General features: G+C 40.7%; 2 protein-coding genes across 5 annotated transcripts in view; one reads left to right on the forward strand and one right to left on the reverse strand.

The window, feature by feature from the left end:
• Window positions 1-13,507, forward strand: part of IQCG (IQ motif containing G) — a 53,714-nt gene that overhangs the window by 26,990 nt on the left and 13,217 nt on the right. For 2 of the 3 annotated variants that reach the window (XM_019448680.2, XM_019448678.2), the window contains 3 exons: window positions 4,745-4,826; window positions 11,550-11,711; window positions 12,955-13,029. In XM_019448680.2, coding sequence (XP_019304225.2) covers window positions 4,745-4,826; window positions 11,550-11,711; window positions 12,955-13,029 — 319 coding nt within the window. The remainder of the gene's footprint in view (window positions 1-4,744; window positions 4,827-11,549; window positions 11,712-12,954; window positions 13,030-13,507) is intronic. The other variant, XM_053903473.1, reaches the window with a different exon arrangement.
• Window positions 1,092-13,507, reverse strand: part of LRCH3 (leucine rich repeats and calponin homology domain containing 3) — a 146,049-nt gene continuing 133,633 nt past the window's right edge. For both annotated transcript variants that reach the window (XR_002079748.2, XR_008422470.1), the window contains one exon: window positions 1,092-1,588. The gene's annotated coding sequence lies outside the window, so the exon portion shown is untranslated. The remainder of the gene's footprint in view (window positions 1,589-13,507) is intronic.

Below are 13,507 nucleotides of genomic sequence, written 5' to 3' on the forward strand. Positions count from 1 at the left end.
TTTTGGATAGTCCCTGGAGTGGTGCGGAACTTCGGGGCACTTCCCCTGTGCTGTCTTAAATAACTTGCCTTGGTGGGCTTGGCCGCAGTCAGACCTGATGCCTGCCGCCAGCCCACCGCTGGGGCCACAGTCAGACTGGTGTGTACCTTTCCCTTCTCCTAGGGGTGGGATTCACTGTGGGGTGGTGTGGCCCCTCTGGGCTACTTGCACACTGCCAGGCTTGTGGTGCTGGCGATCTGGCGTATTAGCTGGGGTGGATCGGCAAGGTGCACAGGGGCGGGAGGGGCAGCTCAGCTTGCTTTTCCTTCGTTGATCTGCTTCGGGAGGGGCCCTGTGGCACCGGGAGGGAGTCAGACCCGCCGCCGGAGGGATGGATCCTCAGAAGCACAGTGTTCGGTGTTTGAGAGGTGCAAGCAAGTTCCCTGACAGGAACTGGTTCCCTTTGGGATTTTGGCTGGGGAATGGGTGAGGGAGATGGCGCTGGCGAGCGCCTTTGTTCCCTGCCAGGCTGCGCTCTTTCGTCCGGGGCTCAGCAACTCTCCCTCCCGTTGTCCTCCAGCCAAAATTATAAGCTGTTAGCTTATAATCTTCCAGATGTTAAGTCCCACTTGCTGTCTGAACACACTCCGTCTGGCCCCTCCACTTTTGCAAGGCAGACTCGGGGTCTCGGCTTTGCCGGCGGGCTGCCCCTCCACTCCAGCTCCCTCCCGCCAGTCTGCGTAGTGCGCACCACCTCTCTGCCCTTCCTACCCTCTTCTGTGGGCCTCTCATCTATGCTTGGCTCTGGAGAATCCGTTCTGCTAGTCTTCTGGTGGTTTCCTGGGCTATTTAGGCAGGTGTGGGTGGAATCTAAGTGATCAGCAGGACGCGGTGAGCCCAACGTCCTCCTATGCCGCCATCTTCCCAGCCAGTCTATATATTTTTTAATTTTAGAGAGAGAGTGGGAGACGGACAAAGGGAGAGAGAGAGAATCCCAAGAAGCCTCCACACTCAGCACAGAGCCAGACGTGGGGCTTAATCCCACGACCCTGGGATCATGACCTGAGCTGAAATCAATAGTCAGAAGCTCAGCAGATTGAGCCACGCAGGTGTCCCCAGAATAATATTTTATTGTCTGAATATACCACAGTTTATCTGTTCACATACTGAAGGACAACTTGTTTGCTTCCAAGTTTGGGCAATTATTGAATAAAACTGCTGTTAACATCTATGTACAGGTTTTTGTGTGGACATAAATGTTTAACTCATTTGAGGAAATATCAAGGAGCATAACTGCTGGGTTGTTATGATAAGAGTATGGTTAGTTTTGTTAAGAAGCTGCCAAACTGACTCTTGCATGCTCACCAACATTGAATGAAGAGTTCATATTGCTCCACATCCTTGGCATTATTTGTTGTTGTAAATCTTGGATTTCTGACATTCTATTCAGTGAGTGGTATCATTGCTGTTTTAATTGGGCATTGCTTTTGATAGAGTAAAGAAAGTGGGCTAACTGGTCTCTTAGTGTGCTGAAATTTCTTTTCATCATGATGATGAATCAAAGTGTAGTCTGATCCAGAGAGGTGAGACATCCTTTGCCATGGCATATCTAAAATGATAGGAAAAGACAGTTCACTGAAGGGGACACATGGGAGGCCAATAAATGTAAATATAAGAAATATTTACATTCAAATTAGTAGTATACCATTTTTTATTTCTCACACTGGCCCATTTTCTTCTTTATGGTAAACAACACTAGTGGAAATAGAATTTTTATTTTACTTTTTAAAGTGTATTTATTTTTAGAGAGAGAGCACACGTGCATGTGCACGTGAGCAGGGGAGGGTCAGAGAGAGAGAGGAAGGGAGAATCTCAAGCAGGCTCTGCTCAGCACAGAGCCCAGCATGGGGCTTGATGTCACAACTGCAAGACCTGAGCCGATATCAAGATATCAAGAGTTGGATGCTGGGAATATAATTTTAGATGTAATCTATTGAGTTTTTTCTATGCCCATAGAATAGTTAGAGCCCAATTTTTGGTTGAATTAATACTTAATGTTTTGATGATGATGATGATGATGATGATGATGATGGTGTGTAAATAGTTCATAGGTGGGACACACAGTATATATAATGATTAAATTTTCTTTCTTAAATCGCTTTTTTTCTCCTGGAGTTAAATTTTGCCATTTTTTTGTTTGCCTGTTTTGACATTTCTGTTCCGAATCCAGCACCCAACTCTTCAATAGAAAGCTCTCTAAGTGTAGTCATACACATTAAGTCTTCCCTTTTTTCCCCCACTTTGAGACTTTCTTCTGTTCTTTCTCTCTTATTTGTTGCCATTGCTCCCAGGGCCTGCAGCATTGCTATAATACTGGGCCTTGCCTTCATATCCTGAGATTTCCTTTTGATCCTGTTTTCTAGACTTCCATTCTTCCTCTTTTTTTTGTGTGAATCCCTCATTTTGTTGGAGCATGTCTTTTTTTTTTTTTTTTTAATCTCTTATTTATTCTTGAGAGAGAGACAGAATGCAAGCAGGGGGGAACAGAGAGAGGGAGACACCGAATTTGAAGAGGCTCCAGGCTCTGACCTGTCAGCACAGAGCCTGACGTGGGGCTTGAACCCACAAACTGTGAGATTATGACCTGAGCCAAAGTCAAACACTTAACTGACTGAACCACCAGGCGCCCTTGAAGCATATGTTTCTGTAACTTCTTGAACAAAGGGTGCATGGAAGTTAAATATATTAAGATCTTAAATGTGTGAAATATGTTTTTTTCCTCATACTTTGTTAGTAATTTGACTGGGTACATATTTTTAGACTGAAAATAATTTTCTTTCATAATTTTGAAGGCTCTACTCCACTAATTTCTAGTTTCCATCATAAATGACATTTGTTTTTTTGTTTAACTGAATCTGCCCTTGGGGTTCTGAATTTATTAGTAGGGATAAACATTTTGTATCTTTCTTACCTGTTTCTTGTAATCTATAAATGGGAAGTACATAATCTATAGTTTGTTTTGGCAAATGACAATCCCAGTCTCAAAATTCTAGTTAAGTACATGCTTTATAAACATTCCTGAGTAGGAATGCTTATCTAGATGCTATTTAGTGGTAAGGTTGTTTTTAGTTGTGTCCACAGATTGAATGTTTGCGTACCGCACCCTTGCTTCTCAATGTAATGATATTAGGTCAGACTTTTGGGAGGTGATTAGGTACCATGAGATTAATGTCTATATAAAAGAGACCCCAAAGAATTTCCTCTCCCCTTCGATCATATAAAGATGCAAGTGAAAATGACCATCTGTGAATCAGGAAACAGGTTCTCACCAGATACCGAATATGATGGTGCCTTGATCTTGGACTTCACAGCCTCCAGAACTGTGAGAAATGAAGTCTGTTATTTATAAGCTATCCGGCCTGATATTTTTGTATTGGCAGCCTGAGCTAAGACAGTTTTTGTTTTGTTTTGTTTATTCTTATATTGTTTTATTCTTTTTAAAAATTAAAAAAAAATTTTTGTTAGAGAGCATGAGAGTGGGGGAGAGGGGCTGAGGGAGAGAGAAAGAATCTTAAGCAGGCTCCACATTCAGCACAGAGCCCCATGAAGGGGCTCGATCCCACAACCCTGGGATCGACCCGAGTGGAAATCAAGAGTTAGATGCTCAACTGACTGAGCCACTCAGGTGCCCCGTTTTGTTTATTCTTATATTGTTTTGTTATTTTGTTTTTCTCTAAACCTAAATAGTGGGAATACTGGAGATAAGCAGAATTCTGTTTCAGAGCACAAATAGTAACATAAAGTAGTTAAGTTCTCATTTGGATAGGTACTGAATTTGAATCCTCCTTTGCCATCTACCATTAGTGTGACCTTGGCAAGTGTGTCAGTCATGTCTTCTTAGAGATGCCAAGATGATATTATTCATGTGAAAATTTTATCAGGGGAAACACCTGTGGGAGAGAAAATGTGGAGGGAATCTTTAGACTCAGTGCTGAACTGACCCCAAGTGAAGGAGAGGGAAGGTTAGGTGGAAGAAAATGCCTTGCATTCTAAGGATGGTTTGGCAAGGTCATTGTGGGTCCTTGAAGTAAAGTCAACAACCATCAGAGAAGTCTCAGGTCTCCCAGGAAGGGCCTGACTTAGTATCCCTGCCAACTCAAACACTGGCAGGGAGCAGTCAGTGGGCAGTGTGGCCTTAGAGCACACGTAATGAAGGATTTCAGGACCTAGAACTGGGACCCTTTTCACTTATACTCCCTGTAGTTGGAGATCTATCTGTAAGGCACATTCTAATGTTCACCACAGCCAGTTACCTCAGCCCTGTAAGCCACACTTTCCTCCTCTGTAAAATAGGGAGAATGATAGAGACTATCTTCTAAGGTTATTGTGAGGCAAGGATATGTGAAGTGTTCAGAATAGAAAGGATTCTTCTTTTTCCTCTTCCTGTTCCTCCTCCACTTAGCTTTTTCTCAGCAGTAGCTATTTTAGATCCAACACATAAACCAGAAACATTCTCCTCTGGTTTACTAAAACAAATCACAGTCTTTTGTAAAGTGTTACTAAACGTGTGTTCCATGGACCGGTACCATTAGCAACATCTGAGAGCTTGTTAGACATGGAAATCCCAGGACTCCATCCTGGACCTACTGAATCAGAATCTCTGGGGTAGAGCCCAGAAATCTGTTTTTTAAGATTAGTGTTGATCCTTGTGCACACTAGAGTTTGAGTAACACCTCTCTAAACAAATCATTCTTAATTCTTCTAGGGAGGAAAAAGGAAGAAAACAGATAAGATCTCTTCAAAAACAGCTACTTAACGTCAAAAGAGAACGGCAAGCTGAGGTACAGGTAAGAATTACCTGGCCAACACCAAAAGTTACTGAGCTGAAACAGCTATGTAAAAGCCATCTTCCTTCCTTCCTTCCTTCCTTCCTTCCTTTCTTCCTTCCTTCCTTCCTTCCTCCCTCCCTCCCTCCCTCCCTCCCTTCCTCCCTTCCTCCCTTCCTTCCTTCCTTCCTTCCTCAAGCCCTTTATTGATACAGCAGGTACTTTTCAATGAACCCAAGAGAGGCCATCTTCTCTGGGAAGATGGGATGTCTGCACAAACCCTTGAAGCTTTACTACTTCAAAAAAAATAAGTTCTCCCTTTTACCACAGCCCTTAGTACCTGCCCACATCGTCCTTCCCCCATTTTAAATAGGCAGAGCCCACAGGTACATGTGACCAATGCTAGCCAGCCGCTCCAGTAGACAGTTACGTCAGTTCTGTGTTACTCGTGGACAAAGGCATAGACTATCAGATCTTGCAAAGGATTTAGGAAACAGACGATTTCTCCCTCCACCTTGAAAATAAAATACACTTCAGCCGATGCATGTCCTGAAATAGTTTAGCTGGGAGTCCCTAGGAAGGTGGTCCATTGTCAGTCCCTTCTTCATCAGCCTGTGCATCCAAAATTCTCCTCAAGGTCACATGAGTCATTTTTTGGTTGTTTTTTGTTTTTTGTTTTTTTAAACAGTCTTTCTTGCTGTAAGAACTCTTATAATGGAGCCTCATCCTCCTACTGCTAATACCTTTTCATGCCACTGGAATAACACTGTACTGCTGTTTTCTGTGGGCCTTTATAAATGTACTTCATTAGCAAGTCAGTGTCATTTCTGTCCAGTGACTGCACAGCCTGCTCGATTTCACTGCTGTTAAAATTTGTAAGCATTTTCAGCACCACACCCTGGGCTCATTCCTTCACGGCTTGGCTTATTTTGGATTACTTGGTTTTTTTTTTTAGATTTTGATTTTAATTTACCTAATGGCCTTTTACCTATACCTCTTTGTATTTTTTAGACATATAGTTGCTCTAGGGATTCCTTTTCATAATCTGTTTAGCATTAATACTACACCACTTCACATAAAATGTAAAAACCTTGCACTCATATAGTTCCACTGTTCCCCTCTTCCCCACCACTCACCTTTATTCTGTCATACATGTTACACATATATACATTATATATATTACACAAGACACAAGACCACAAGACAAAAAAATATGTTTTTTCCCTTAATTATTGTGCTTTTAAAAATTAAGAAGAAAATAATTGTCTTACCCTGATATTTATCAGTAAGTTTCCATCTGGTGTCATTTCCTTTCAGCTTAAAGAAATTTCTTTACTATTTCTTGCAATCCATGTTTGCTGTAGACGAGTCCTCTTTTTTTTTTTTAATTTTTTAAAAAATTTATTTATTATTTGAGAGTGAGAGAGAGAGCATGTGGGAGGGATCATGTGGGATCTCATAACTATGAGATCATGACCTGAGCCAAAACCAAGAGTTAGAACCTTAAACCGACTGGGCCACCTATGTGCCCCAATAAGTCCTCTTACTTTTGTTTTTCCCAGGTCTAAGGCCATACCACTCTGAAAGCACCTGATCTTGTCTTTTACCTAGAAATGTGTCTATTTTGCTTTTGTTCTTGAAAGACATTTTCAGTGGGTATAGAATTTTGGGTTGACAGATTTTTCTTTCAGTACTTTAAGGATATTCACTATATTTTGACCTCCATTATTTGTTTTGAGAAGATAGCAGTCATTCAAATCATTGTTTTCCTGTATATAATGGGTTCCCTTTTGGATTTCCATTTTTATCTTTGATTTTCAGCAATTTGATTATACTGTGTTTAGATGTGATTTTCTTCCTGTTTATTCTGTTTGGATTTCGCTGTAGATGTGATTTCTTCATATTTATTCTGTTTGGGTTTCGCTGAGATGTCTAAAAATGTAAATTTGTGTCTTTCACAAAATTTATGTGATTTTCAGCCCTTATCTCCCCCCCCCCAAAGTTCTATACCCATTGAATATATCTTTCAAGAACAAAGACAAAATAGAGCCCTAACAATCATGACCATGCAATATTGTAAAAATCATTTGAAGTGCTTCCTCTTTGTTTTGATTACTGCAATTTGTGGTACCAAAGAGCATTTATAAAACAGGGGGAAAATACTCACTGTCCTCTGTTGTAGTTATACATTTATAATATCATGTATAGTTAGGCATTACATTTGAAGGGTTTTACTCAAAAGAGATCTGTCAAGACAATGAGGTGTATGGAAACCTCATTACAAAAGGAAAGAAAAGAGGAAATTGATACAATTGAAATGGGAATAGTTCAAATGGAAATGAAAGTAATGGGTGGAATTGGAGCCTGAAACTTTTGAAGTTTGGACCTGATTATATTTCATCTGTATCTTAGAATGGGTGACTCTGTGTAGCTCAGAGCTTAGAGTTATTCAGAGACTGTTACAGAATCAGCCACTGTTCTTGGTCACAGACAAACAAATATATATGTTAACTTAATACAGAATTGTATTTTTTCCAGTGGCTTCTGTCACTTTAATAGACCACATTGCAATTTGCCATCCAACCAAAGCAGCAGCCCAAGGGGTAACACAAGTTCCAACTTCTCCAGACAGTAGCTTCCAAAAATTCCAGGAACCATATTCTCATCTCTGCTTTGTGTTCAATTATGAAAACGGACACTACCATTAAAATTCTTTGGCTTACAATATTGTGGCAGCCATCAGAGCCTTATTAACTATAATTGGTTGACTGCTTCTTTCCATTTCTAAATCATGTTCCTCTGAATTCAGATTAAAAGTACAGATCTGAAGGCAGTTTTGGGATTTCTGACTAAAGTTTGGTCTGCTACAAAAACCCACAAATATGGTGCATCAGTCCACAGACCTTGATCATGGGGAAGGCTGCAGACGCCATGGACAACCAGGGTTATGCTGGTGGGTTGTGGTGAGGGCAGATCTTTTTTTAGTGAGAATCTTAAAAGGCATTCATATAACTCATGACAATTGGCCTGTAACCCACTGCTTCTAGGCTGCCTCCTTTTTGCATACTAAGAAGATGCAGAAATGGAATTGTATTTCAGTTCATTTGTTAGTGTGCCTTGATCATGATTTTACCATGACTAGACTGTCAAGATTTTATATCTTCCTCTGTTTCCATACTTTCACCATAGGAGGCCACAAGTTGTGCAGAACAGTAATACAGGAGGGAATAATCAGAGGCCCACAGCAACAGCATTAAAACCAGATGCCTTTTACTTGGCACGGTATAATTGTAGACCAATGTTGTATGACCTTATTAAGTTACATAATGTAATACCTTTTGCTTGCCATAGGCAGAAACTCCTAGAATTTTAACTCTGCATTTCTGATCTTCATATTATTACTCTAAAAGACTTAATATTCAATTTGATAAAGAAAACTGATGAGAACATTTTCTTGAGTTTTTGAAAGTATATTTCTGTACGGATGCTATTTAATGAATACTTAGGTGTTCAACACTGTTAGATTCTGTGAGAAACAAACGCACAATTATTTATGTGGCTGAGGTTTTCTGGAAAAGGTTTTATGGATTTAAGTGGTGTATAAGCAGGGTCTCAAAGAAAGTCTAAGTGGTTAAATAGGTATAAAGATAACAGCCGATGAAGAAGTGACACCATCACATTTCACTTTAACTCAAGTCTTCCTAGAAATCCACTTTATTGTTGACTTCCATACAGTTTGAACTAGAAGAGAAGAAAAAAGTGAAATGGGAAAGAGGAGAAGGGAGGAGAGTGTAGAAAGAAGGGAAGGGGAAAAAGTGAGCCAAAAAAGAACGCTCTTAAAATTAATTTAATGAACATTTATTGAGTAGCTAAGTTGCATGAGGCACTGGCAGGGTTTTACAGTTGAGGAAAGTCTTAGGTTAATTGCCCACAACTTTTAAAAGACTAAAAAGCACTGAGATGTGTTATCAGCTAAGCCTTGTAGCATATTCTCTGCCAGAGATACTCATCTCTTTGGAGTGGCTTTGATACAGGTGGAATAACTGCTCTATAATTGGAATGATTCCATACAGTTACACCAAGAAGTCAGACAAAATGACCTGAAGAATTCCTTTCTGACTAATTTTAGGGGCCTATGAGCCTTTATTTTACTTTTAAAAAATGGGTTTTTTTTTAAATTACAGCTTATTTTCTTTTTTTCTAAGTGTTGATTTTTGAGAGAGAGAGAGAGAGAGAGAGAGAGAGAGAGAGAGAGAGAGAGAGAAGTGTGAGCAGGGGAGGGGCAGAGAGAGAGACACACACAGAATCTGAAGCAGACTCCAGGCTCTGAACTGTCAGCACAGAGCCCGATGTGGGACTCAACCCCACAGACCTGCCGAGGCACCCGGAGGGGCCTATGATCCTTTAAACTGTATGTTTTTTATTGTGGATGATCTTGACCGATTTCTGCTTTGTTTCTTTTAATACTTAGAATTTACTCTGCCCAGCTTACGTGGTAAGACTAAAATTGGTTGGTATTTAGAGAAACCGAGATCTCTGATAAAGCACTGCATTTTTATTACTAGTTGTGTTTGCTTGCTGTGCTGTCAGCTAACTGATCATCTCTCTGTGAAATGACTCGTGATGTGTCTGATTCTTTTCAAACAATGAAATGTTACACCCTGACTAAAACCTTTCCAAAACTTCCCATGGCACTTGGAATACAATTCAAACTTAATAGCGCCTGAGGTCCCGCATGGTTCCTTCTTACCTACCTCTCCAACCTCATCCTGTCCCACTCTCAACTGTTGCTGGGATAGTCTCTAGAGTTTTCTTTCAGTCCCTGGAATGTATCCAGGTTTTTTGTGCCTCAGGACTTGGGCATTTCTTTTTCCTTTTTCTGAGAATCTTCCTTGATCCCACTTTTCATGTGACATACATACTTACCCTTCAGGTGTCAGATTTAACATTCTTTTCTCAAAGAATTCTTCTTATTTATTTTTTATATACATGTATTAAAATGTACATATTTTACATTTTAATGTAAATTAAAATGTACATTTTAATGGGGGCAGAGAGAGACAGGGAGACAGAGAATACCAAGCAGGCTCCACCCTGTCAATGCAGAGCCCAGTGTGAGGCTAGAACTCATGAACCATGAGATTATGACCTGAGCTGAAATCAAGAGTCAAGTGGTTAACTGACTGAGCCACCCAGGCGCCCCAGAGAATCCTTTTTAGACCATCCAATCTAATGTAGGTCTCCTTCATTATTTTCTCTCATGAGAAAATGTTGCTCTATTCTTTAATAGTGTTTTGCACCTTAAGAAAAGTTTACATACCTTGCACCTTTAAAAATGTTTTTGCTTTTGTATTGAAAATATTTTATCTTTAAGTAATTCTGTACCCAATGTGGGGCTCGAGCTCACAACCCCAAGATCAAGAGTCACATGCTCCACCAACTGAGCCTGCCACACGCTCAAAAAGTTTTTTAAAAAAATATTTATTTTTGAGAGAGAAAGGGAGAAAACACAAGCTGAGAGGGGCAGAGAGTGAGGGGGACAGAGGATCCAAAGCAGGCTCAGCACTGTCAGTGCAGAGCCTGATGCAGGGCTCAAACTCATGAACCATGAGATCATGACCTGAGCCAAAGTCAGATGCTTAACTGACTGAGCCACCCAGGCACACCCAAAAAGTTTGTTTTTAATCACATCTCTATCACTAGATGGTAAAGTCTATGAGGGCAAGGACCATGTCTATTAGATCTCCACTGTTTAACTTAGTATGATACTGAATGAATTTTTTAAAAGAATTTATTTTAAAGAGAGAGAGAGCACATGAGTCGGGGAAAGGGGCAGAGGGAGAGAGAATCTTAAGCAGGCTCCATGCCCAGTGCAGAGCCTGACACGGGGCTTGATCCTACAATTCTGAGATCATGATTTGAGCTGTAATCAAGAGTTGGATCCTTGGGGCACCCAGGTGGCTCAGTTGGTTAAGTGTCCAACTTTGGTTCAGGTCATGATCTCACGGTTTGTAGGTTTGAGCCCTGTGTTAGGCTCTGTGCTGACAGCTCAGAGCCTGGAGCCTGCTCCAGAATCTGTGTCTCCCTCTTTCTCTGCTCCTCCCCTGCTTGTGTGTCACTCGCTCTCTCTCAAAAATAAACACGAAAAGAATTTTAAAAAAGAGTTGGACTCTCAACTGACTGAGCCACCCAGGTGCCCCTGAATATTTTTTTAATGAATATTGAAACCTTAAAATTGCCAAGCACTTTGTGACCTGCAAAGAATTTTCATATATCCTCCATTCAATTTCTTATAATCACTTGCTAAGATATACCAGGCAAGGCAGATGTTAATGCTTTTATGTTATAGAAGGTAAGACTTAGAGAGTTTAACTGACTTGGCAAGGTTACCATAGCTGTTGAGGGCTTGCATGGGAAGACAGTTCTTTTGATCATTTAGACCAGTGCTCTTTCTCCCACAATGAGATAGTAATGGGAAATCTTTGTAGATACAAAGATATATACCCAAAGATATATACCAAATAGTATACTTAGGAAAGAATCTCACAGTCCTGGTGCTAACTTATCTTTCATTTTCATTTATACTATCCCTGATTATTGGCTAACTTTCCTGTAGTGAGATGGCAGAAAAATGGATCCAGTTCCTTGTTGATTTATAAATACAGAAGGTAGGCTTTAGCCACTGGCTGAACTGAATGGAAGTAGAATATATTTTAATTTAGAAGCCTGGTCTTACCTCTACAGAGTCGGAATGAATATATTGCTCACCTCAAGGACCAGTTGCAAGAGATGAAGGCAAAAACCAACCTGGAGAATCGCTATATGAAGAGAAACACTGAGCTGCAGATCTCCCAGACCCAGAAGAAATGTAACAGAACAGAGGAGCTCTTGCTGGAAGAGATAGAGGTAATCACTGCTACATTAAGAATGAACACGGTAGGTGGCATTTGGGCTGTCACTCCTCATACTGCTTCACCTAACAGAGGAGGAAGGGCTCCTCTGTTGATCTTTGCTCTATCTTTCCTGCAGCTCTCACATTTGAGATTAAAAATAAAAACAGAATGAAGTGCCCCAAAACAAGATACTTATTGTGAGTTTTTGCTGCTGCCTTCTTTACCCAACAAGTACCTTTTATCCCCCATTAAGAAATATAAAATCGGGGCTCCTGAATGGCTCAATTGGTTAAGCGTCTGACTTCCTCTCAGGTCACGATCTCAGTTTGTGAGTTCAAGCCCAACATGGGGCTCTACGCTGTCAACTTCAGATCCTCTGTCTCCCTCTCTCTCTCTGACCCTCCCCTGCTCCCACACACTCGCTCTCACTCTCTCTCAAAAATAAATAAACATTAAAACATATATATAAAATCAAGAGGTAGCTCAGTTGGTTAAGCTTTCATGACCTTTGATTTCGGCTCTTGTGAGATTAAGCCTGACACAGAGGATGGAGCCTGCTTGGGATTCTCTCTCTGCCCCTCCCCAACTTCTGCACACACACGCATGCTCTCTCTCTCAAAATAAATAAACTTAAAAAAAAGGAGAAAGAAATATAAAATCAAGCGTGCTGAGATTCATTCAAACCTAAATTTTAGAGATGGGAAATCCCACTGGAAAAATACCAGGAGAAACAAACAAGGGGTAGACACTCATTAGAAAAGGAAGACTAAATGATTAAAAGAACAATAGATAGGTGAGAAGGAGCAAACATTAGTAGTGTCATCCATGTTCAGGAGGACTGCTTTCTCTGGTCCCTCACTTATTTGAAAACTTCCTCGATGGGTGTGGTATATGACTCTGACTGCAGACTTCTTGCACTCTGGAATTTCCTTTTTTAGGCCTAAGAACACTGTGCCCTTGAAACATTTTTCTCTCCTTAAATGACATCACTTTCCAGGCAACTGGATTATGGTTCTTATGTCCTGGACACTGGCATGTGTTCAGCATAATGCCCAACACATGACTCAGCACCATCCATGAACACAAATTGGGTTAAAGGGAACTGATTTGCTGCCCCAGAGTGATGTGGTAGGATTCTTGGGACTCCAGTTGGTAAAGAAAACCTGACATACTGTCACAGCTACAACTCTAATCTTGAGAACTTCTCATTCCAAACCCTACTGGCAAGAATTCCTGATATTGGTTTATTTTCACAGAAACTAAGGTTGAAAACCGAAGAAGAGAATCGGATTCATATGGAAATTGAAATGTTCCTTAGAAAGGAGCAGCAGGTAGGTCACCAAAAGTTTTCTGTCCTCTGATTTATTTGTGTTCCACTTACAAAAAAATCAAGGGTGGCAAAAAAAATATTTTTAAGGAAAGAAAAAAAATTTAAATGTTTATTTATTTTTGAGAAAGAGAGACAGAGAGAGACAGAGTGTGAGAAGGGGAGGGGCAGAGAGACAGGGAGACACAGAATCCGAAGCAGGCTCCAGGCTCTGAACTGTCAGCACAGAGCCTGATGCAGGGCTCGAACTCATGAACCGCGAGACCGTGACCTGAGCCTGAGGCTTACTTAACCGACTGAGCCACCCAGGCACCCCGGAAAGAAATTTTTTAAGGAGTAAAAAATCAACCATAATTCTACCAGCCTAGTGAATGAATTGTAGCCCATGTCTTGTCTCACAGTTATCCATATGAATGAATATTTTATAAAGCTGTAATTTGAGTACAGGTTAAATATTTTATCTTCTGCCTTTATCATTTAGC

Source organism: Panthera pardus, unplaced genomic scaffold (assembly GCF_024362965.1).
Source record: "Panthera pardus isolate Hobbes unplaced genomic scaffold, ASM2436296v1 HiC_scaffold_16, whole genome shotgun sequence".
NCBI lineage: Eukaryota > Metazoa > Chordata > Mammalia > Carnivora > Felidae > Panthera > Panthera pardus.